Source organism: Daphnia pulicaria, chromosome 7 (assembly GCF_021234035.1).
Source record: "Daphnia pulicaria isolate SC F1-1A chromosome 7, SC_F0-13Bv2, whole genome shotgun sequence".
Classification (NCBI taxonomy): domain Eukaryota; kingdom Metazoa; phylum Arthropoda; class Branchiopoda; order Diplostraca; family Daphniidae; genus Daphnia; species Daphnia pulicaria.
In genome coordinates, this window is record NC_060919.1 from 4,013,133 (window position 1) to 4,036,177 (window position 23,045).

A 23,045-nucleotide genomic window follows, 5' to 3' on the forward strand; every position below is an offset into this window, starting at 1 on the left:
ATTGCCCTACAAATAATTTTTCTTGCCCAATTAAAAAACCAAGCCGTAGGGAGTTAACGCTACTTTTATAGGAACTAAAACGTGTTTTTTTATTACGACAATTAAAAACGAGTCAAACAAGGTATACGAGCAAAACTCATCTTCGTCACAAGAAAGTTGATTTTTGGCGGATGTTTTTTGTCCGAATTCCTCGTAGAACGCGGATCATCGCTTTGTAAGTTCGGTAAGAACGGCCCTTTAACGGGTCCTATTTTAAATATATTGCATTACCAAAACAAATCAAGAAAATAGTTAAATTTTACGAGAAAGACGACACTGACAGCAAGCGCGACGGATGGGCCGAACATTAGGATAGACTCGTATATTGAACGAAAGAATACACAAAAACAAACGAGAAAGGTAAAAATCACAAAAGACGTGAGATTGGATCAAGCGGTTGAAGTAAACCATATTTTTTAACATTCAGTTTTACGGACACTGTAATCGGAGCGGTCGCTGCGTGAATCCGAAATGATCATGAGCGATTTTTCTAGAGCTTTTAGCGTCGACTGCGTCTGCATATTAAAATCCATTATGACACCACTACTGTCAGCCAAAGAGGATTCGTCGGGGCAAGTGGCAATTATAGCGCCTGCGCATTTGCAAAAAGATTAAGTATTACAATACGTACGTAACAAGAAAACAGAAAACAAAAATCTAATAATAAAATATTACATGATTTCTTGCTGGCAATGTATCGTCCATAAACTCGCATAATGGCCGCCAATTCTTCGTCATCACTCGTTCCAAAGTAATCGTGTGACCAACATTGACTGCGGGAAATATAAAACCACTTTGTTAAATTATATTTGAAACTTGCACAAGTCACAGCCATTACCGATATTGCCGCGTCAAGCGCAAAGCTTTGACGAATCGCTTATTCATCAAGAGTTCCAATAAATTGTATTCCAGCTCTTTGATATTCATTTCCTCCTGAATGGAAGCATCATTCAATGACATATCAGTCGGAGTGGCTTGGCTGCCATCCAACGAATCTAGTTCAATTTCTTCGAGGGCTTGATACAGCCCCATACGTATCAGACCAATGTCTGATGACATGTCTAACATCTGAATAGACACAAAAGAGTTTCGTACATTTTCAAAAGTTAACATACATTTCCGATTGTATTTTAGATACCTCGTGTGCTGTGGCAACATTCTGCAACGCATTCACCAACTTGGCCGAGTTCTCCATAAAAAGCAATACTTGAAAGTGGAGCCGATACAGGTAACGACATAGGTCATAGTGTTGTTCGTCGTGAGTTTGCTCAGGGAACGTTTCCCCCATCATTTGAAGCTTCAATGTTGACTGCACCAAGCCAAGACACTAAAAGTTTAAAACAATGGAAAACAGTTAAACATTTAACAGCATTCCACGCAAGGGTGTCGTAATGATTACCTCCAAGGCATGCTCTCTCCTGTCGGTGCACGTTTCACTGTGTTCGTAAAATTCCATCAAAGTAAAGCGTAATCGCTTCCAATAGCGACTGTGAGCCCAGTCGTTGAGGCTGCTCTCGCAGAATATGAACGGACACTCACAACGGGTGGCCACCACATCGGCTGTTGCCTGAAGACAAATAATAATAATAATTACGCTGTTGTCAAGAATGATCTAGATGATAATAAACAATAAATATTAATTCAAATCTTCTTACTTGAAAGTTGGCGCATATCTGCCTCAACACAGCTGCTCCGTTCCCCTGGGAATTTTGCAGATAATGACAACATTCTCGGGTTGCTGAAAGCACTTTAGCACGTACATCCTGAATAGCCGGAAACAATAAAAAGAAAAGAGTCGTGTAGAAAACCGAAATAATCTATGAATTGAAAGTAAAATGTTACTCGGAAAAGTTTCGGGAGATAATGAAGAGATGAAACTAATTGAGATGGGCCACCCTCTGACACAAGAACTTGGAAATGAGTTCTCCAAGTGGGATCGATATCTTCCAAACTGCTGTGGGGTTGAGTCGCCGTATCTTCTGCCCTCATAAAGTTTGGGGGAGTCACGGACGCCATGGGGCCGATAATACAAGGTGAAAGGTTACAGGGAGTTACGTCACCTCCATCACCTTCACTACACTCGCTTTGTCTGCAAAGAGTAAAGATAAATTTCACTAAAACTCACTAAACATTTCAATAAACGATGCAGGACTTACGAAGAATCTGAATGGATTTCAGAGTGACTGGAATTGAGATCGAGTGGCAATGATGAGGGTAGGTCCCGTGTGATGGTCATGCTGGGGAACTCATTTATACTATGCCCCAATCCCGCTTCCATGTCATCCAACGGTGAAACTGAACCCATATCATCGTCAGACGACTCCTCGATACCGTGATCCTGTGAAAAAATAAATAAATTCAAATATTCCTACTTTTCTTTTTTGAAACAATTACGTTAACACAAACCTTTCTCGACGAATGGCTTGGAGTAGCTTGAGCAGTGTTCTCCTTCTCTCCTTCAGCGTTCAAACTAGACAGAGAGTGTCGGTGAACTCCCCAATTAAATTGATCCATTCCTTCATCTTCCTGAGATTCCAACTCGTATTCGAGGAAGTCAAAGTCCTTGAACACGCCAAACTGTTGGTCGGTTGTGACGGAGTCATCCAATTTGGAATCGCCCGATAGATCCTGTTGCGTGGATACCTCTTCCATCGACGACGCCATGCTCGACTGCCTTTCCAATAGTTCCGAACTTTGGCTGAAGATAACCTAGTAAGCGAATTCATAGTTGAGAGAAAAATGAAATAATTATTCTTGGAAACTCAAGCTTGAAATTCAAGGATACGAGCGTTAATGAAATGATCGGAGCGATGAGCACTACTACGCTGTCGAAGGGGTAGTTTGACGGCGATGAATATTTGCTCGATTTTCATTCGGCAAAAAATCAATCCCAAGCGTGACTACATAATAATGACCATAATGGAAGCTCAGTGAGCGAGCTGTTGCGAGACGATGAAGTGCGAAGGTGAAATGGAAGAAGATTTTCCCTGTTGTGAAGGAAATCAGACAAAAAGCCAAGCTAGAAGCACAAGGGCGAGGATTGTGTGTGTGAGAGGTGAGATGTTCATAAAGAACCCATGGGAGGTTTAGTTAACGCGATGAAAGGATGTTATTCATACAAGCGACCGATTGAATTAAAAAAAAAAAAAAAAAAATTGAGGGTTTTCTTTTGTTTAAATTTCGGTTGGTGAGGAGAAATTACCTTGCCCGTATGATGGTCCACATAGAAGACCCACTTTAAATAGAGAAGGGTGTGTGAACAGGGTGAAACCACAGCCATGAAATGAATATGAAAAGTTCCCGAAGGGTTAAATGATAAAAGTTTGAAAGTTAATGTTTTTGTTGTGTATAAGAAGACACATGGCGGGAGTTTCTCATGATTCGACATTTCCTTTTTCATCTCTTCTTTCGCATCGGTCCCGACATCAACTCGTGGTCATTTCATTCCTAAGTATATCGGAAAACTCTGAAACCATATCAACTTATCGAAACTTACCGATGGGCTTTTGGGCAGGCCTACTCGTTGGCCGAATGCAGTTAACAAGTTGACTAGAGATTCGCGAACACGAGCCTGTGTTGAAAACGCGTCAAAAAGTACGACATCATTATTCATTCTAGTGATAACGTTGTTATCTATTAAATATTACTTGTGAGAGCCAGGGTCTCTTCCAGCCAGAGATGGAAGAAGAATCGGCAGATGAAAGTGAGACAGAGCGTCGGGGAGACGATGCGCCATTGCCCGTTCCCTTCTCTTCTTTGCTGGCTGAAACTTTGGTATCAGCTTCACTGGCGGATGTGAATGGATCTTTTGGTCGATAAGACTCTGCAGTAGGACCGGCGTGTCGTCGACCAATGATTGGAGTTTGTGACAGATCGTATGTGAACTCCATGGTGCGTCCTGCCATACAGTATGATATGTTTATCGATCACATTTTGGGAAAATATGCTCATTTGTTTACCTGGAAGCTCCTTTTTAACAAACAACTCCGAATCGGAGAACGAAGAGGCATTGGAATCAGATCCCCAACCACTTGATGGGCCGCTAGCGGATGACGGTGGGGCCACAAGTGAGGAGGAGCGGGTAACAGCCAACTTCAGTATTTTAAGGGCTTCTTTCCAGTGTGCGCCCTAGTTATTAAAAAAAAAAAACACACACATGATGATTACTGGCAAAGCAACGCGCATGTATACTAAAACCATTACCTCAATATACTTGGCAATAACTCGTAGTAGGTCGGCGTTGACCTGTTGAGCGTTGGAAGACAAATTAAAGTCGACGTAATGGAGCAGACAGTGCAAGATACTTAGCACAGCTCCTTGCATGCTATTTGGCCCGCGTTCCAAAACCTGAAAGGGAATCCGATTAGTGAATAAATTCCAATGCGTGATATGAATATGCAAAAAAAACTTGCAGAGGAATCGTACCTCAACTAGAAACGTGACCATAGGCAAAGTCAGATAACCGTACGAATCGTGCAAGTATTTAACGACGCACTTGGTCCATTGGAAACTCTCCTTGCTGAACGTGCGGCGACTGTAAAGCGTCATTACCGTGGCTAGATTTTCCATCTTTTTGCCCTTTTCCGTGCTTACCTATAATATTATGAAATGAATCGTAGTCGTATGTTACATGGGAAACAGTTAGAAAGCGAGTGTAGTTACGTGAGCAATATTTTCTGCGCTGCGGATGCAAAGTGGTGTAGCGTCTTCATAATTGGCCACCATGTACGGTAAAAGAGCCATAACGTTGATGGCGAAAGCGGAGCCAATACTGGGGTCCATCAGGGCGATCTCCAAAAAGGGAGTGAATTGGCTCAACAACGACAGAGTCGATTCGTAGGTCGAAACATTGGGGCTAGTGCAACCTTTGAGAACAATAGCGTGGACGCCGGTGAAATTATTCCACTTGAGTTGAGGCAACATCTTCTCCACCTGTAATGTAAACCGGTCAATCATCAAAGCTTTTGACATTCAAATAAAAACCAATAATACCCTATCACGACAGTCAGGACGGTCGAGTGGTAATCGGTGGAGGACACGTTCAAGCAATCGCAGAGCCAAAAGAAACTCGTGCTCGTAATCAGATTCCAACAAGCAAACGGCGATCCAGAATAACTGGGCGAGAATGGCCAACTTGTCATCCTGTACAAGCCCCGTCTCTAGTGCCTGCTGTAGACAAGAGCGATATTATAATCATCAATACATCAATAATTCAAAAATACATTTCTGTTTTAAAACTCTACCTTCAAGGACTGGGCCGATCGTGAACGGGATAGACTTGAGCCAGCGAACAGAGTCACCCCGTTTGCATTTCCACTGCTGCTTCTGCCTCGCATTTGATCTAGTTAGAAGCAGATAAAAGATGTAAAAAAGAATAAAACCAAAATATTTATGGAATATTATCTACCTTTGAGGTCATTATTACCAGCTTTTCTGTCTCCGCAGGCTGCCGTGTAACTGGTAGATCGAATGTGACTGTACGGAGCGTTTCCAGCACTGAGATGGGTTCGTCCGTAAAAAGCATGTCGACGTGTCAGATTAGCACCCGACACTCTTTCCAGGAATGGACTACCACATTCTTTATTGTTTAGATTAGGAGTCGATTTGAAAATGTCGCGCGCAACATCCATCGGTCGGAAATCCGTTTCTAAAGACTCGACGGATGCCTCGAGTGTCAACACCAGCTCAGTCACGTAACCTTGCATGTCTTCACCCTGTTCGGCAGCGGTTTCAACCAGACGAGAAAGAATATCGGTAAGCATTCGCGATGTTATCGGTACTCGCAATCCTCGGAAGATCTGCCAGAAAATAAGCATTTCAGGTATTTTTGAAGCATTTCAAATATTTGAAAACATACTTGAAGAGAACGCCCAGCATAATGTCTGGAAGGCGAAGACAATGCCAGATGAAGGGCAACTTGAGCCCACCTAAATCAAAGTAAATTTAAATATGGTTAACGATGTTAGATTACTAAGTATAATTGAAATCTCAATTTCACCTTTCTTCTAAGTGACTATGAGGCAAAGATTCACTGAAAACGCGACAGATGTGCTGGACAAACACATCCAGCTGTTCGGCGCTACGAACGCTCCAGACTTTGGATGTAATGTCTTCGTAGCTCCATAGAGGTTGACCAGGTCTATAATTATAAGGTAACGTGATATCACAAAAAGTGTCAAAATAATCTTGAAATATCTCCTACTCATACCTGGATGAAATGAAGTAGACCAACGATTTGATGACGTCCGACAGCGCTACTGTGGCTGGCATCTCTGTACTATCATCGTCATCACCCGACAAGTCTTCGCCAGTTTCCGATGACGACCATGTAGGCGTTCCCAGTTGCATGAACGGAGCGTGAAGATAGCTATCAAACTCCAAATCCGGTTCCGTGAAATTATGTTTTTGAACTGGCAAGGTAGAAGTAGTCAGACCGTATTTCAGTTGTTCCGTTCTGGTTTGTAGCAAAACCTTGGCAACTAATACAGAGTAAAGAATATGTTAAAGAAAAATGCATCAAGAAAATCACATGATTTAGATTTTACCAGTTAGATGATCTCCATGATCAGCCAAAACCAGAAGTAAATTTAGAAGCAACTGTTTGCAATGTTCCGAGACTAGCGGGCGAGTGTGATCCAAACCCAGAATGGCCATGTGCAAGACGAGTGGGAGGTGGACGGACCAATCAACCTCACTTCCTTGCTCCATACCTTCCACCACCAAATCGACTAAAAACATGACGGCCAAATTGCATCTGAATTTAAGAAAAAGATTGATTAAACGATTTATTTTAGATTGGATTAAATGAGGCAATAGAATCTTACCGATGAAATCCATTAACTGGTTGCGAACTGTTGGGCAGAAACTCTGTTAATGGCGCAAAATAACCTCCATACTCTGGCATGGGTAGAGGATGCGGCTGAGATGCTTCGTAATCGTTGTTGGTTGGATTGATGGTAGAAGGATGTTCTTCCAAGACCACTTTCTTCGTCACGTTAATTGTATCAGCATCGTTGTGTGAACGAGAGCGGTCCAGGCGAGGAGAGGAGCACACTTTGCTCACGGCTGGAATCGTGGAATTGCAAACACTACCAGCCACTACTGCGGCAGCACTTAGTGTAAGCATCCCAGGATCCTCGCTGCTGTGACGTTTGGTGTGAATCGTGCCTTTTTCAACATTCAGTCCACCGATACCGAGAGAGGCGTCCTCGGGGCGGTTGATCTGACCTCCGCTGGATCCACTGGGCGCAGCTGGCTCCGTTCCAGACTCGCCCCAATGAGATGAAGTCTTCCGCAAGCTGGTGACACGGAAAAAGGGCGGCGTCTCTGTTCGTTCAATAAGGCAAGACATCGTCTCGATAGTTTGCAATTCGTTGATAAGTTCATCCAGAAGGCGCTCAGGCCGGGCGCGTCCCAAGTAAATCACCACCCGTTTAGCCTACCAATTTAAAAAATGTTTACACAAACTTTTTTTCAAATCACAACACCATAATTAATTCGTACGTATGGAAGAAGTTCTGCGGGCGCCATGCCCGTCACGATAAACAGATAGCGCAGGATGACTCGCAGATTGGTAGGCCAACACGTGCACAACTCCGCCCAAACATCCTCTAATTCTTTGGGGTGGTCGTCTCCAAACTTGACTGTTACGTAGAATAGATTATTCAACACCATTTCAGTTGCTTCGGCTGATCCCCAACCTTCACGATGACCTATAGTGTAGTTTTAACTATTAGAACATAAAAAACAAAAGAATTTTTATCAGCAAAAACCTGTGTCATTTGCATCTCCCGCCATGTTATTAGGGGCTGCCCCAGGGACCGATCTTCCCAAATCGGCACAATAAGTTGGATAGTTGTATCCGCTACTCATTGGTGGAAGATTAGGATCGACAAGTTCCATGTTACACAACCAAGGAAGTAGATAACGAAAAAGAAGCTGTCTAACAGTCGGTCGAGCTGTCTGAAGCCGATGAGTTATTTCTATAATAATAGCATAAAGTTGAAATGGCACTGGCATCGAAAAATACATCAGTATTTGTTCTGGCTGAAATACCTGAAAACATCGGCATAGTCAACTCCGGATGGAGCTGAGCCAATTGACGGGAGAGATATATCTGCGACCGAGAGTAGGTGGTTGCCAATAGAGCGTCTAGTGTGCTAATACCCCCTTCAGCTCGCTCAGTTGCTTCGCTATCTAAATCACCAAAAGCCAAAGGAAGCGATGGACCACTTCCAAAAAATCTGGCATCCAGCACCTTAAATAAATCAAATAAAGCGGTCGATAATCCAGCCCACAGAAACAACATTATTTGTTGAATTACCTGTAAAAGTTGCAGTGCCACTTCGTGAATAATTGTTCGAGGGCAGCCAGTCGACATTAGCGTGACGTTGATAATAGCCGTGTAATGGTCACAGGGATACTCCCTAGCACTAAATATGGTAGCTAAAGCTAGAAAGCAACCATCGGCCACTTGGGCGTTTCCGGTATAGCACCGGTCGACTACCCAGTCTAACAAGGGACTTATATCCGGATTAAACTCGAGCAGAAGCACAACTGTCTCCTGGGCTAACCCATAAACCTGCGAGAACAGCATCACAGTTAATAAAATTCAAGTAAGCATGGAGTTAGCAGACTGGGATTACCTTGTCGTTTTTAGAAGCTAAAAGAATGTCCAACCAAGAGTACACATCGCTGTGGTTGTCTTCTGTTAAACCCTGACGATTAAAGCATGGGCCGCAACACAAAACGGAACTCATGGCCTCTACAGCCGTCAATTCAAGCTCGGTAGGCTCCTGCTCTTTGGCAGCACTGGATGAATTAAAGCCAAAAGGCCGACCAAATTTGCCGCTCCATCCCGCAAATAGAATAAAAAGCTGCTGTCGCAGATCGCGCTTCAACAGACTGGGGCGCAAATCGACTACATATTCAAAAGTGAGATGAAGGTATTTTTTAAATAGATAATAGAAATTAACGGAAACTTACGAGGGAAGCAATCAATCAAATTGGTGACGAATAGAGCGAAACAAGAGCGAACTTCCCGGCCTGCCACAGAATCACGGTCCGTATCCAATTCCAGGCATTGCCTCATTCCGTCCAAGAATTCAATTACAACTGGGTGAAGAGGATTTCCTTCTCCATTCACGTAACTAAACAATTTCGAAAGTTAGAAACAATAGCCAAAATATAGAAAAAATCGTATTATTTTCTTACCTCATTCCAAAGGTTCCCCGATTGGCAATTAGTTGAAAAATTCGGACCAACTGTAGTCGAAGGGCGTCTCGTCTACGCTGTCGTCTAACATTGCCTTGTTTGCGGTCAAGGGCTTCGCGGATATAAAGGACAAGCTCTTCCATCAAATCCCTATTGAAATGAATTATGTAGGAAGATCGGTGGATTAGGAAATAATGCGAAAGAAATAATACCTGTTGGCTGCGTGATTAATCATCCCCAAAGCATTGACAACAGTGCTGCGCATATCTGACACTTCACATCGTATCAACGGCACAATCAATTTGTACAGCGAAGAAGGTGAGACAGTTCCGCCCGAGCTGCGGACTTCACTCCTGTCCGTAGACATTCCGTCGGGAGACGAACTGCGAGTCACAGGAATTAATTAAAGGTTCGTGCAATTTAATGAACTGGAATTGAATACCTTAAGCTAATGTCGGGCGAGGCGCAACGTAGAACAGGGTTTGTGGAGGGAGGCACCACTCGACATGCAAAAGCCACGTAATTCTTCCAAAGGTGAAGATAGACATCGCGTTCGTTAACAGGGCGTTTAACAGTGGCTGCGCTTCTTAGGAGTGAAGCACGGTTATCCGAGACGGGACTGCATAAACACGTCTCAATTAATTTAAAAAAAAAAAACAAGCACCAAAATGGAGAGAGTGAACTTACGTTGGATCAACCACAATATACAACGAATTCAGACGAGTGAAGACGATGGTCCATGCATTGGCTGTAGCTGAAAGGCAGTGCGAAGTCACCCGATTTTTCTCCAGGAATGAACACAAGCATGATGACCAGACATCTACGCCACTGACACTATTGGCCGCAACACTTCCTTTGTTGGCACTATCATCGATCACTCCTAGATAGGGGGAAAACAATCAGCGCCTGATAACATAGAACAAATAGCCTGATCCTAACAGACCTGAAGTCCACACGGGAGATGAACGCTCCGACAACCATTGCAAATCCACATTTTGCAGTGCTGCTCTCTCCGACGACGGCAATAAATGACTCCATTTATCCAAGACGGCAGCACAGCAGCTATCCATTACATCGAGCACGGGTTCTTCATCTCGACTCGTCAATCCTGTAAAGAATCAAGGGAATAATGGCGGTTTTGAAGAAGGCTTATGTCATGCAACAGAAACTTACCAAAGGCTTTCAACAGCAGCTTAACTTCTTTCAAAATCAGAGCCGAAACTCGTCGAGGTGGTAGACGGCACTGACACAGCATTACTAATGCCAGACCTTCCGCAGCACGTAATGCACTGGCAGTTTCCAATTTCTATTTTTTTTTTTAATTCAAACAATTAAATTCTTAATCTGGATAATTATTTTGAGTGGGGAAAACGTTACCGAAATGGTACTGGGAGGTTCTTCTTGAGGGGAGCGATGTGTTGCAGTAATTACGCCATTCCGCCAAGTGCTAAGAAGCTGCAATAGGATTCGGAGCACATTGTCTAGTAATTGCGGCGATGTATCCGGGACTTCTTTTACGATAAACTGGATGTATCCTAAGGAGCCACAAGACACGGATTAGAAAATGGCAGCGAAATAATTTCTTTATTTTAATTTACCATAGAGAACATCTTCTCGCCACACGGGAAAGTCAACGACGATGTTCTGCAAGCACTGGAAGGCAAGAGTACGAAGTTCTTCATCCATGTGGAGTGTGATTCGCGAAAGTAATTCGACTAATTCACTTCGAGACATTCCATCGGGAATCAAACGTGGCATGGCCGCTACGCATGTTCGGAACAAATCAATTTTAGGTTTCCGCTCTCCGCTCATCATTTCATCGGGTTCCTATTAATTACCGAAAATTAAAACATTCCTTCTCTTCCCCGCAATGATGAATTTACCTTGTTAGTGTTTTGCAGATTCGTCATGATCAAGGGGCGACCGAACTGACCATCTAACGCTCGTAGGATACCATTCAGCACTTTCCTCATGTACGGATAATACGCGCTCATTCCAATACTTCGTGCAGCATCTTCGGTTAACATCTATAATTGTACGTAACATTGGAAAATATAGAATTAAACATATTGCAAAACATAAATGTATAAATTAACCCACTTTGCTCAAGTAAGTTTTTTTGACACGCATGGTACTGCCGGAGGGAAGAGCTCCCACCGTCCTTGGCATAGGCGGCTCGCCTTCTTTCTTTTGCAAGCTATCCGCAATAACCAAAAAGGCTCGAAGACCAATATTCATCCTTTCCGGTGTCAAGATAATCTTGACGGGTCTAGCCACGGAAAGCAAATCGAAGACGATCTCTCTCATAGCAAAGTCAAGACGTTCCTGAAAGGAATTAAATTAAATTTATCAAGATTACCTTTCATAATGAGGTTTGAGTACAAGATATCGTACCTGAGCGATAAACTGGATGATTTTGACGAAAATATTAAGAGGTGTATCCCGAGGGACAACCGATTTTGAGCCCTTGGGAAATAGGGAATTCACGATGCTGAGAAGACGTGAAAGCGTAGCGCTATTGCTCTCGCATTTTATCCTTATCATGTAGACCCAAAGCAGGCGATATAAAGATTCTGTCATAAAATGGGAGACAATTAAAAAACTTAGTAGCAAAACTTAATTGAACAGTGGTCAAGCATACCGAGAGCAACACGTGAAAACTGAGGGTCTCGATTCTTCAAATGATTTAAGCACATAGCTAAAAAGCAATGCCAATTAGACAGGAAAAACATTTTCTGGCCCACACATAGTAAACATGTGACCAGAGGAAACAGTGCCAAGCGATGTTTGTTTTTCGTGGCTAAATCGATCGTCGGAGGATAAAGCATTTCGACAAAATTCTTCAAACACGGGACGTTTACCTCGTGCTTGACAGTCTAAAATCCAATTAGGCTAGATTAGCTAAGTTTATGGTAAACGGACATTATAATCTATTTCTTACGGCAGCAACCGGGACAAGAATCTCAACAAACAGTCCGGCAAGACTGTGCTTTATGTCTTTATCTTTTACTTCTAAAAAGTAGTGAGCGCATTCTTGCATAAATTGGAAAGAAGCTTCAAATTCTTCAATTGGCACCATCTGCAAAGGCGAAAATCTAAGATTTTTCATTTCTTTATGATTTCGCATTCAATATACCTTGACTCGGAAGAATTTCATGCCCATCAAGAGTGAGATAATGGCTTGAGTTGTAGCAGGAGAAGGCTCCCTGGATCTGAGTTCTTTAAGTTCAGACACGAATCGCTTGCGGACCGAGTGAAAGCGAGACTGTGCCAATACTCCAATAACTTCAGCATAGAGGTCAGCAATAACCAACATGTTTGCTGCATTTGGACTATTCTGTACGCTGTAGAAAACATTGAAAAAAATTATTAGGCGTTCCACTCTCACATTATTTTATAATAATACCCATCGCGATATTTGAAGTTTTTGAAAGCCAAATTTTCAATGTAGTTGACGAGATCTTCATGTCCTGGATGGACTGGCAGTTGTTTCAAAACTTCAATCAGGACAAGACACAGAATGAATTGCACTGCAAGATCTCTGCGTTCCATTATGTATTCCTCTTCTGATAACGCGAAAATCTCAGATGCATTACTGAAATACGTAATAAAACAAAATAAGTCTTTTACTTCACAAAGCCTAATAAATTTTCAACTTGCCTTCGCTTAGTATCTCCTTTTTGCTTGTGTTCATTACCAGGCATCCACTCAATGCCTTGTCTCTCAAACCAAGCAAACAATGTCCGCAAAAGGGAGGGGAGACAATGTTCTGCTACCGATCCAAAGGAACTGAGTAATTGATCGAACTGGGCATCTTCTCCTCTTTGTAATGATTTTGACAACGAACGATCCTGGAACAATAGATAAAACAGATTCAGTATACAAAAATAATTTGCTATGAATATAACTTACAAATGCTTCAGCCATCACACTAGTAATTTTCTTGTCTGCTTGAATGACAAATTCAGCAAACAAATTTCTCATGACATATTCTCCTGGCTTTAACGATGTTTCTACTTGGACACTGGTAGGGGTATGTATTGATCTTTCTTTCCTTGCATACCATGGTAAAATATTGCTACTGGGAATGACATCTCTCATCACATCTTCTCCTTGACCATCTCCAGATGTTGGAGATTGTTCGTCTGAAAACAATGAATTTATCAATAATAATTGTGTTATTTGTTTTTAAATCAATATTGTCACAAACCAAGTGCTTTCACAGTAATATTGGAATCTGATTCTTCTTCTTGCCCATCAGGACTCTGCCTTTCTCCAATAGGCCTATCTGATTCCAGCTTATCACCATTGGAAACGATTTCAACCACCTTGGGAACTTCAAACGTTGGACTAACATCATCTAAAGAGGGTATCAAATGGTTTGAGTAAGAAGACAGACCTGGATTAATGGCTGAAATATTTACCTTTAATTGATTGTGAATTGGTTAGGCTAGACTCTGCTGCAACACCTTAAATAAGAAAAGAAAAGAAAAATAGTGATAGAAAGCTATTTAATAACCAATGTAACGTAACTGAAGTCGAAACTTACTCAGCGAGTTGTCATCCGGTAGATCACGAATACTCAGAATTTCCGCCATCGTCAATCAGGCAGCAACAAATTCTTCGAAACGATACATCAAATAAATCCAAATTAAACAAGTTCTATTAGATAAAAACGATTTGTGGCTTTCTGATTAAACAACGAATTGCAAATAACCATCGACTTTTTCTCGTCGACTGTTTTGAGACCCATAATCGACTACAGCGCCACCTATGGCACGACGTAATAACTGTCCCAAATGAAATATAGTCGCGCATTGCGGGAAACGACCTTCAGATTCTTTTTTTAAATAAAAAAATGCATCATCATTACCAGCTCTGTCATTACTAATTCACAAGAAATATGAGATTGGCTAGCCTAGTTTCAAATAAGAAATTCAAAATAGTTCTCAAGGCAGCACCACTGCTGTCATTAGTGTTCAGTGGTATTAGCATAACATTTCTTTTGAAGGCCTCTTGTCATGGGAAGTTGTCAATAAATCAATAATACTGAGTAGGAAAATTTATTTTTAAATTAAGCTTTTTCCTCGAATGATTTGTTTTTTTAGTATTCTTGCCATGCGTATTGATATATTTTTAGTATTCATGCCATGCGTATTGATACAACGCAAGACTCAGAGATAGAGCAACATAAATTAGTTTACAACAAATGTTTATGCATTTTAACATCCCTACAATAAATTTGCTTGTTTTTTTTAATTTTTGTTATAAAGGCTAAGCTATGATCGGAAGCGTAAATAACACATGTAATCGTAATAGTGTTCATAACACGCTCCCAATATCAGTAAGGACAAGAAGGAGACATGTTTCGATTTGATTAACAATTATTGTATTTGTGCTGACAATTAAGTCCAACGAATAAATAGTAAATATGAGTAGAACAACGATTAAATTAGGCTCCGATTAGTATTTACGAACTTAGTGGCTGGCTGTTTGGTAAGGTGTGGTGTAGTATTTTGGGTCCTCTTTGTAATAGGCAGGATTTGCGTAGGTTTAATACTCGGCAGCCTTCGTGGTGTAGTACTTGGGAGCTTCGGTGTAGTAGCTGGGAGCAGCGTAGGTCGTAGTGTAGTAAGGTGCTGAAGTTGTGTAGTATTCGGCTTTCTTGGTGGTGTAGTATTCTGGCGCATTAGCGCCGTAGTAGGAGGCAGTTGTATAGTACTCAGCTGCTTTGGTGGTGTAGTACTTTGGAGCCTCAGTGTAGTAAGTAGGAGCTGCATAGGTCGTAGTGTAGTAAGGTGCTGGTGTTGTGTAGTACTCGGATGCCTTGGTGGTATAATATTCTGAAGCCTCGGTGTAGTACTCGACGGCTTTGTTGGTGTAGTGCTTGGGATCCTCGGGGTAGTAGCCGGGAGCTGCGTAGTATTTTGGGGCTTCCGTCTCGTAGCTAGGAGCAGCGTAGTATTGAGGTACCTCGGTGTAGTAAGTTGACTCTGCATAGTAAGACGGGGAAGCAGTGGCGGGGTAGTAAGTCGGGGCTACGTAATACTTGACAGCTTCAGTGGTGTAGTAAGGAGCAGCTGTAGTGGTGTAGCTTGGAGCTGAGTAATACTTCGGGACCTCAGTGTAGTAAGTTGGCTCTGCGTAGTAAGATGGGGTAGCAGTGGAGTAGTATCTAGGATAACCGTAAGATTTTGCGTAGGAAGCAGCTGTGGTGGTATAATATTCGGGAGCAGCCTTAGCGTAGTAAGTTGCAGTATAGCTTGGAGCAGAGTAGCTTGGAGCAGAGTAATAACTTGGGACAGCTGCGGTATAGTAACTTGGATCAACGTAATACGAAGGTGCAGTAGTGCTGTAGTATTCTGGAGCCTTGGTGGAATAAGATGGATCAGAATAATACTTAGCGGCTTCAGTCGTGTAATATGATGGTGTAGCGACGGTGTAGTAATTCGGATCCGAATAGTACTTGGGAGCTTCGGTTTTATAACTCTGAGCAGCGGCCGTGGTATAGTAGACGGGATCAGCGTAATACGAAGGAGCAGCAGTGGTGTAGTAAGTTGGTGCTGCGTAATTCTTTGGTGTTTCAGCGGTGTAGCTTGGAGCGGTGTAGCTTGGAGCAGTGTAGCTTGGAGCAGTGTAGCTTGGAGCAGTGTAGTAACTGGGGACAACCGGGGTGTAGTAACTTGGATGGACATCATACGAAGGAGCAGCAGTGGTGTAGCAAGTTGGTGTTGCGTAATTCTTTGGTGTTTCAGTGGTGTAGCTTGGGGCAGAGTAATACTTCGGGTCCTCCTTGTAGTAACTTGGGGCTGCAGTAGTGGTGGTGTAGTAATACTCCGGAACCTTAGTGGTGTACTTTGGCGGATCAGCAGTGGTGTAGTATTCTGGAGCCTTGGTGTAGTAGCTTGGAGTCGCGCTGGTGTAGTATGGCGCCGGAGTGGTGTAGTAAGATGAGCCCATTGGTCCACCCAAAGTCGACACAGCCATCAACAGCGCTACGGCTAGTAGCAGCATGACACGACCCGCAACTGTTTGAACCAAACATTTCATTATTATACTGGGATTGCAACAATTAACATTTTATTGCAAAGTCATACATGATATTAGCAGTCACATTTAATATTTATAAAAGAATTTTCACAAATAAACTCAAGATGTAAAACATGTTGATAACGCAATAAAACAAACGAGACAAATGGGAAAAACTTACTCATAATGATAGACACGTGGAAAAATTTTTAGATTCAGACAAATTCAGAACTGAAGTTGATCTGACGAAGGAACTGAATCGAATGATCAACTTGGTGCCAACCCTGAGCTTTTATAGGTCGGCTGCGGGTGTCATCCTGCGATCCCGCATAATACAATCTATGCCCAGCGGCTCTTTTTGTGTCAGGTACGGCCAAGGTTCCTTGCCACTCCCTCAGTCTGATAGATTTTCTCGTTTCTTTTTGTCTTTCTCTTTGATACGATTAAAGCCATTTACTTAATGTCATTTGGATTAAAATTTGTTGCTTAATTGTATGTTATCTTATTCGCCATTAAAACCGATGCGATATTATAAAGGCTGTTACGCTCTCGGCTAATCTTTTTTCGGTAACAGACATGTGGAACTATGCAGAGTCTAAAAACAAACAGTTGTGATGAAAAAATATTAGTTATTAGCCCTGGCACGTGTGATACTGTACTTATAAATAGCATGTTGTTGAAACAGTAAGTCAAGTTAATTAGGTTCGCATATTGGATATAGTTTACGTCCAATGGCCTAACTGATGTATGCACATGTGTGTCAATGTCTCTGGTTAAATAAAAAGAGAAAAATAACACCTGTACCTGTTTACCCGTGCAACAACCCTGTAGTAGCCGACCCAATTAAAGTTTAGCAAATACTATACTTTTATCCAGATGTGTGATACGCAGAAATCGCGGTTCAATCTGATGCCAAATGGCATTTTGATTTCTCTATATATGAATGCTTTCGATCTGAGCGATTTCAGTATCACCCAGTACTTCAACCTATTCCAGTCACTATACCACAGGTGATAAAATATACTATAATCTAAAAATAAGGTTAAGTAATAACTCAAAATTATATTTCAGTCATTCAAATGACGTGGGTCCAACTCGTCATATTAGCACTTTTCGTGTCGTCCTGCGCTTCTCAAAATGGTAATAGAGGTGGAATGTCTTTGGACAATGAGGAACACACATTAATGGTAAAGAAAAAATCTGACAAAGGAAATAATTCATTCTGGACTTCTGGTAATGAATTTCATTTCAATCAATTTCAAGAGTCTTTTGAAGGCAAGCAGTCGCAGCAGCAGCTGTTCCCTTTCCAGTATACCGTGCAGTTGTGCTAGCGCTCAGGGCGTTTGTACCTGCGTCGCTACCGCCTCACCGCCGTGTGCCTGTGCCAGTGGAACGTGTGCCATCAGTAACGCTGGCACGACCACAACAACAGAAACTACCACCACCTCGACTACCACTTCTACCACCACCAAGAGGCAAGGAGGTGGAGGAGGTGGAGGAGGAGGGGGAGGTGGTGGCGGAGGTGGTGGGGGAGGAGGAGGAGGAGGAGGAGGGGGAGGCGGTAAAAAATAAAACAAGAATGTTCCCTTCAAAGTCACTACACTTATCAAATGAAAAATAAATCATTTACGTCTTTGAATAATTCCCATAATATTTTCCTTCTGTAATGGAAATCATGTTTCCGTGAATTCAATAAACTTTGGGAGACGGTTCACTGTCTTGATTATCCTATTGTCAATTCCGTGGTAAACATATACAATCCGCAGCTCTGGCGCAGAGAATGCGATTATTCCGAACGATAGGCTGCATATTTGAGCGAATGAAATACTTAGCTAGAATACATTATTTGCACCATAACTTTGTCTGAGAGGGTATACGTTATAACGTGTTTAACTATCTTTTGAAAAAAGAACCGTGTCACATTTTAAGTTATAACAGAACGACGAAGATATAAAATATCCGAATAAGACAATCTAGCTGGATTAAAAGGTGCACTCAGCCAACAAGCTGTAAAAATGGACGTCGCATTCATCATAGACCCAAAGAAGGCGACAAGGGCGGAGACTCGGCAGTTTAGCACTCGATGACTTCTGTGCCTTTGAGCTATTACGTTTCGCTCTGTCTCGTTGAATTCATTCCGGTGTGAATGCACCGTAAGGCATTTCACGACAACATTTGGATGCGTCCAGTTTCGTACCGGAGTTCCACCACATCGGATGAACAATTCTACGTTTCCAAAAGGTAATCTATACCACACAAACTTTTAGAACCTTTTCCCTCAATCTATTCCTCGTTCTGAAATTCTTGATTTCTATTCAACCGTATTAAACAGATGGTGAAGATCAATTATTTTGTCTTATTGGCGGGTCTGTTAACTTTTTGCGCTGCCCAAAAAGACAATAAGGAAGATGTAAAGTATCTAGGCCTAGAAAATTGGAAATCTAACTGGAGAAAATTTGCGGTGAGGATATCAATGAAAATGCCTGAACTGTAATTTCGCAAAAAGATCAATTACGGTACATTTCTTAATTTGAAGGGTCGTTCATCTGAGCCCAGCGGACGTAGCAGCAGTTGTGCCGTCGGCAGTGTACCGTGCGATTGTGCCAGCACAACTAGCACTTGTACCTGCGCTACCACCGGATGTACCTGTGCTGTCACCGGAGCCTGCACCTTCGGTACTGGAACAAGTACAAATACCGGGACGAGCACCGGTACCAGTTCGAGTAGTACCACTACCTGTAGTAACTGCATTTGTACTACAGTCACATGTCCCGATCCAGCCATTCCTACTGCGTGCTTAACAACTTCCACTGGAACGGCATGCACCTCCACCAGCACTGGAGGAGGAGGTGGGGGAGGAGGTGGAGGAGGAAAAAAGTGAATCAAGATGGAATAAAAGCAACAAGTAGCATCAAATACAATCAAATGTTTTTTCCATTTTAAGAAATTAATTGTCGTATTTTGAATAATAAACAGTTGAATTTGTCGGTAAAAATGTTGTTGAAATCTTTGATTAATTTAATGAGAATGCGCGGCAGTGCGGCTAGATTAAAACAAATGGATTTAAGTTTTATTTAAAGCTCAATTTTATAGACTCGATTAATTTCTTCCATCAATTTCTGTTCAAACCTATCGATGTGTCACGCGAACTAATATCCATATGGTTGAATGTGTAATACAGTAAAATGATCTAGAATAAATTATGCGCCCAGCAAAGCTTGACTGAAGGAATGTATGCACAAGTGTTTGATTATCTGATTAAACATTTACTGAAAGACCAGACATGGTAGTGTCGCAGTTAACCTGACTAATAGCAGTATAGCAGTCTATCCTAAAATAACACACTCAGCAGATGAAGTGATTTTGATAGCTAACCTGAATAAGGCATATGGGGCATATGCACAATTCACGATAAATTCATATGCGTCGGAGCTGGACGACTCTAGTATCGCACCGCTGTTCAACCTAATCGGGTAAACGAGTCTATACGATTCTAAAAAGGTAATAATTCCTATCGTACATTTTTTTTTAAAACCAATTTCCAATAATTTTTTTACCGGCGCCAAATTTGAAATTCGTTATTTCTATTAAACAGATGGGGAAGATCAACTATTTTGTCTTATTGGTGGTTCTAATAACTTATTGCGCTGCCCAAAAAGGTTACAAAGACTCTGGTAAATTAATGGGAAATGAGGAATCTGTCTGGAAAAAAATTATGGTAAAGTTAAACGAAACAATTTCGAATCTATTTTCGCGGTAAATTTGATTTCTCAACCTGAAGAATCGTCGTTTTGAGGCCACCAGTCGTAGCAGTAGTTGTTCCAACGCCAGTAAGCCATGCAGTTGTGCTAGCACTACTAGCACTTGTACCTGCGCTTCCACCGGATGTACCTGCGCTGTTGCCGGAGCCTGCACCATCAGTACTGCTACTAGCACTGGTACAAGCACTACTTCCGGTTCAAGTAGTACCAGCACTGTTTGCAGTAACTGCATCTGTACTACAACCACATGCACCAATGGAGTATGTGGCACGCCATCCGTCGTCGGCACGGCATGCACCTCCACCACTGGGGGCACTGGAGGCACTGGAGGCACTGGAGGCTCTGGAGGCACTGGGGGCACTGGAGGCACCGGTGGCACTGGCGGAACAAGCGGAGGAGGAGGCGGGGGAGGAGGAGGTGGTGGTAAAAAATAAAACGAAAGCGCATTTTGTGAAAGAAGAATAATAATGTCGTGATGGGTTTTCGGATTTCTTTAGGGGATTTTTCTCCTTACATAAGTGTCAGTATTAATATCTAGAATAAAATAACTGACGTCATTCAACCATGTTATTTAATCGTATTACTAACGGATTGATAAAATCTGCAAATAATTTAGCTCCTCTTAACAATATTCCTGCATTTTTTCTACTTTTTTCATTGAAATCTAAATACTTGTAGGAAAATGACTATTATGTAATGATAGCATGCATGCACCTCCACCAGCACTGGAGGAGGAGGTGGGGGAGGAGGTGGAGGAGGAAAAAAGTGAATCAAGATGGAATAAAATCAACAAGTAGCATCAAATACAATCAAATGTTTTTCCATTTTAAGAAATTAATTGTCGTTTTGAATTTGAACACATTTTGAATAATAAACGGTTGAATTTGTCGGTAAAAATGTTGTTCAAATCTTTGATTAATTCAATGAGAATGTGAACTAACGCTGGTTTTTGTAAAGAGATACGTGCAGGTAGATTAAAACAAAAGGATTCAAGTTTTATTTCAATATAGACTCGATTTATTTCTTCCCTACACACTCCATTTTTCTGTTCAAATCTATCAGTGTATCACGCGAACTAACATCCATATGGCTGAATGTTTAAACAATAGTAAAATGATCTAGAATAAATTAATGCGCACAAAATAGCTTAACTGAAGGCTTGTATGCACAGCAAGTGTTTGATTATCTGTTTAAACATTTACTGAAAGACCAGACATGGTAGTATCGCAGTTAACCTGGCTAATGGCAGTATAGCAGTCTATCCTAAAATAATGCACACTGTGCAATGACGCAGCAGATGAAGTGATTTTGATAGCTAACCTGAATAAGGCATATGGGGCATATGCACAATTCACGATAAATTCATATGCGTCGGAGCTGGACGACTCTACTGTCGCACCACTGTTCAACCTAATCGGGTAAACGAGTCTATACGTCTATACGATACTAAAAGGTAATAATTTCTATCGCACAAACGCATTCAAAATAATGTTTTAATGTCTGTCAATTTCCGTAATTTTTTACCGGCGCCAAATTTGAAATTCGTTATTTCTATTACAGATGGGGAAGACAAATTATTTGATCTTATTGGTGGTGCTAATAACTTATTGCGCTGCCCAAAAAGGTAACAAAGAAGATGGAAAATTAACGAAAAATGAGGAATCTGTCTGGAAAAATAATATGGTAAAATTTCACGAAACAATTTCGAATCTATTTTCGCGGTAAATTTGATTTTTTAACCTGAAGAAACGCCGTTTTGAGGCCAGCAGTCGTAGCAGTAGTTGTTCCATCGCCAGTGTGCCATGCAGTTGTGCTAGCTCTACTAGCACTTGTACCTGCGCTTCCACCGGATGTACCTGCGCTGTTACCGGAGCCTGCTCCATCAGTACTAGCACTGGGGGCACTGGAGGAACTGGAGGCACTGGGGGCACTGGGGGCACTGGAGGCACTGGAGGCACTGGGGGAACTGGAGGCACTGGAGGCACCGGTGGCACTGGCGGAACAAGCGGAGGAGGCGGCGGCGGCGGAGGAGGAGGTGGTAAAAAATAAAATGTGCATTTTGAAAAACAAAAAAATATGATAAGATGTGGTGATTCGGCTTTATTCTTTTGGGGATTTTTCTCCTTACATAAGTGTCAGTATTAATATTTAGAATAAAATAACTGACGTCATTCAACCATTTTATTTAATCATTTAATCGTTTTACTAACGGATTGATAAAATCTGCAAATAATTGAGTTCCTCTTAACAATATTCCTGCAGTTTTTCTACTGTTTTCATTTTAATCTAAATACGTAAATGACTATTATGTAATGATGAGAGAGTAGGGCAAGGGGTTCGACACTACGAAAGTTTTCCAAAAACTAGGGAAAAATAAAACAGCAAAAGAAAAAAGAAAAGCCCAAATAAGGCTAGGAAGGTAAAAATGATAAGGCCTCGAGGAAAGGGGAGTTTCCAGCGGTAGGCAAAAAAGGTTTTGGAGAAACATTTTTCTTATTTCAACATTTATGCAAAAAAAAAATCCGACAAAAGAAAAAACAGGTGGAAACTTCAGCATCAGAGTCGATGTCGAACCCCTTGGAGTAGGGCAATGTTTCTGAACACAAAAAACCATTTTGCCCGTTACCTAGATATCCATACTTGGTATTTCTTAATTACTATTTCGTTGGTCATTATCTAAAGCTATTCAAAGGAACGTTACAATAATCAGTTTCTAGAATTTGACACACATTGCGGTATTTTGCACCCCCTTCTAATATCTTAAGAGCAACTCGAGCACGCCTGAATCAAGAGCTCGTTCCAGCTCGTTTTCCCCATATGTCAGGAAAAGTATTTCCCACTCACTATAGTAGAACTAACTATTTTAAAAATCAGATGGTATCATTTTCTTGAATTAAATTTTCGATTTGTTGCAAATTATAATCATATGAAGAGAAGTATAAACGCGAAGTGCAAGTAGTTGTTTTTCAAGTTGTTTTTTTAATATACTTCCAAGTGTCGTGT

The 23,045-nt window shown here is 41.6% G+C and overlaps 3 protein-coding genes and 1 long non-coding RNA gene across 9 annotated transcripts in view; 2 read left to right on the forward strand and 2 right to left on the reverse strand.

Annotated features, from left to right (window-relative positions):
- Positions 1-81: 81 nt before the first annotated feature.
- Positions 82-14,008, reverse strand: LOC124349359 (protein furry-like). Of its 4 annotated transcripts, none has more exons than XM_046799862.1 (51): positions 13,802-14,008; positions 13,677-13,721; positions 13,463-13,612; positions 13,165-13,397; positions 12,913-13,103; positions 12,659-12,847; positions 12,389-12,596; positions 12,194-12,331; positions 11,894-12,128; positions 11,647-11,825; positions 11,353-11,577; positions 11,136-11,279; positions 10,851-11,079; positions 10,630-10,787; positions 10,426-10,558; positions 10,196-10,360; positions 9,940-10,132; positions 9,695-9,871; positions 9,465-9,635; positions 9,253-9,402; positions 9,025-9,188; positions 8,685-8,959; positions 8,363-8,620; positions 8,095-8,296; positions 7,812-8,021; positions 7,543-7,751; positions 6,864-7,477; positions 6,585-6,793; positions 6,248-6,518; positions 6,038-6,178; positions 5,897-5,966; positions 5,447-5,837; positions 5,283-5,380; positions 5,032-5,205; positions 4,702-4,971; positions 4,465-4,632; positions 4,243-4,386; positions 3,999-4,167; positions 3,687-3,937; positions 3,536-3,610; positions 3,242-3,274; positions 2,446-2,748; positions 2,196-2,377; positions 1,882-2,128; positions 1,695-1,802; positions 1,439-1,606; positions 1,178-1,366; positions 878-1,107; positions 715-812; positions 477-631; positions 82-247 (listed from the first exon to the last, which is right to left on the reverse strand). In XM_046799862.1, the coding sequence occupies exons 1-51, from the start codon at positions 13,848-13,850 to the stop codon at positions 146-148; spliced, it is 9,540 nt and encodes a 3,179-aa protein (XP_046655818.1). In that variant the 5' UTR covers positions 13,851-14,008; the 3' UTR covers positions 82-145. The 4 variants fall into 4 exon arrangements, with proteins under 4 accessions (XP_046655818.1, XP_046655817.1, XP_046655819.1 ...); XM_046799861.1 differs by having other exon boundaries at positions 5,032-5,208; XM_046799863.1 differs by lacking the exon at positions 3,242-3,274 and having other exon boundaries at positions 5,032-5,208.
- Positions 14,009-14,805: 797 nt separating this feature from the next.
- The window catches only part of LOC124348513 (extensin-2-like), a 38,180-nt gene continuing 29,940 nt past the window's right edge, over positions 14,806-23,045 (reverse strand). The window contains exon 7 of the mRNA XM_046798740.1: positions 14,806-15,427. Within this exon, the coding sequence (XP_046654696.1) occupies positions 14,806-15,427 (622 nt within the window). The remainder of the gene's footprint in view (positions 15,428-23,045) is intronic.
- LOC124350497 lies at positions 17,223-17,753 on the forward strand. Its single transcript, XR_006921028.1, has 3 exons — positions 17,223-17,291; positions 17,353-17,468; positions 17,545-17,753. It is a non-coding gene; the product is annotated as an uncharacterized LOC124350497 (long non-coding RNA).
- Positions 19,674-22,218, forward strand: LOC124350037 (uncharacterized PE-PGRS family protein PE_PGRS46-like). Of its 3 annotated transcripts, XM_046801026.1 has the most exons (4): positions 19,674-19,782; positions 19,877-19,999; positions 20,063-20,372; positions 21,952-22,218. In XM_046801026.1, exons 2-4 carry the CDS (start codon positions 19,877-19,879, stop codon positions 22,089-22,091), a joined length of 573 nt encoding a protein of 190 aa, XP_046656982.1. In that variant the 5' UTR covers positions 19,674-19,782; the 3' UTR covers positions 22,092-22,218. The 3 variants fall into 3 exon arrangements, 1 of the variants encoding a protein (XP_046656982.1); XR_006920360.1 differs by lacking the exons at positions 20,063-20,372; positions 21,952-22,218 and adding an exon at positions 21,789-21,945; XR_006920359.1 differs by lacking the exons at positions 19,674-19,782; positions 19,877-19,999; positions 20,063-20,372; positions 21,952-22,218 and adding exons at positions 21,372-21,495; positions 21,603-21,725; positions 21,789-21,945.

Excerpts from the sequence above, each read along its gene's own strand:
- LOC124349359 (XM_046799861.1), bottom strand. The coding sequence starts at position 13,850 with ATGGCGGAAATTCTGAGTATTCGTGATCTACCGGATGACAACTCGCTG. Across the intron at positions 6,179-6,247 it reads GTCTACTTCATTTCATCCAG|ACCTGGTCAACCTCTATGGA; the intron begins GTATGAGTAGGA and ends TTATAATTATAG. Across the intron at positions 5,838-5,896 it reads ATGCTGGGCGTTCTCTTCAA|ATCTTCCGAGGATTGCGAGT; the intron begins GTATGTTTTCAA and ends ATTTTCTGGCAG.
- LOC124350037 (XM_046801026.1), top strand. The coding sequence starts at position 19,877 with ATGGGGAAGATCAACTATTTTGTCTTATTGGTGGTTCTAATAACTTAT. Across the intron at positions 20,000-20,062 it reads CTGTCTGGAAAAAAATTATG|AATCGTCGTTTTGAGGCCAC; the intron begins GTAAAGTTAAAC and ends CTCAACCTGAAG. Across the intron at positions 20,373-21,951 it reads GGGCACTGGAGGCACTGGAG|GAACTGGAGGCACTGGGGGC; the intron begins GCACTGGAGGCT and ends GGGGCACTGGAG.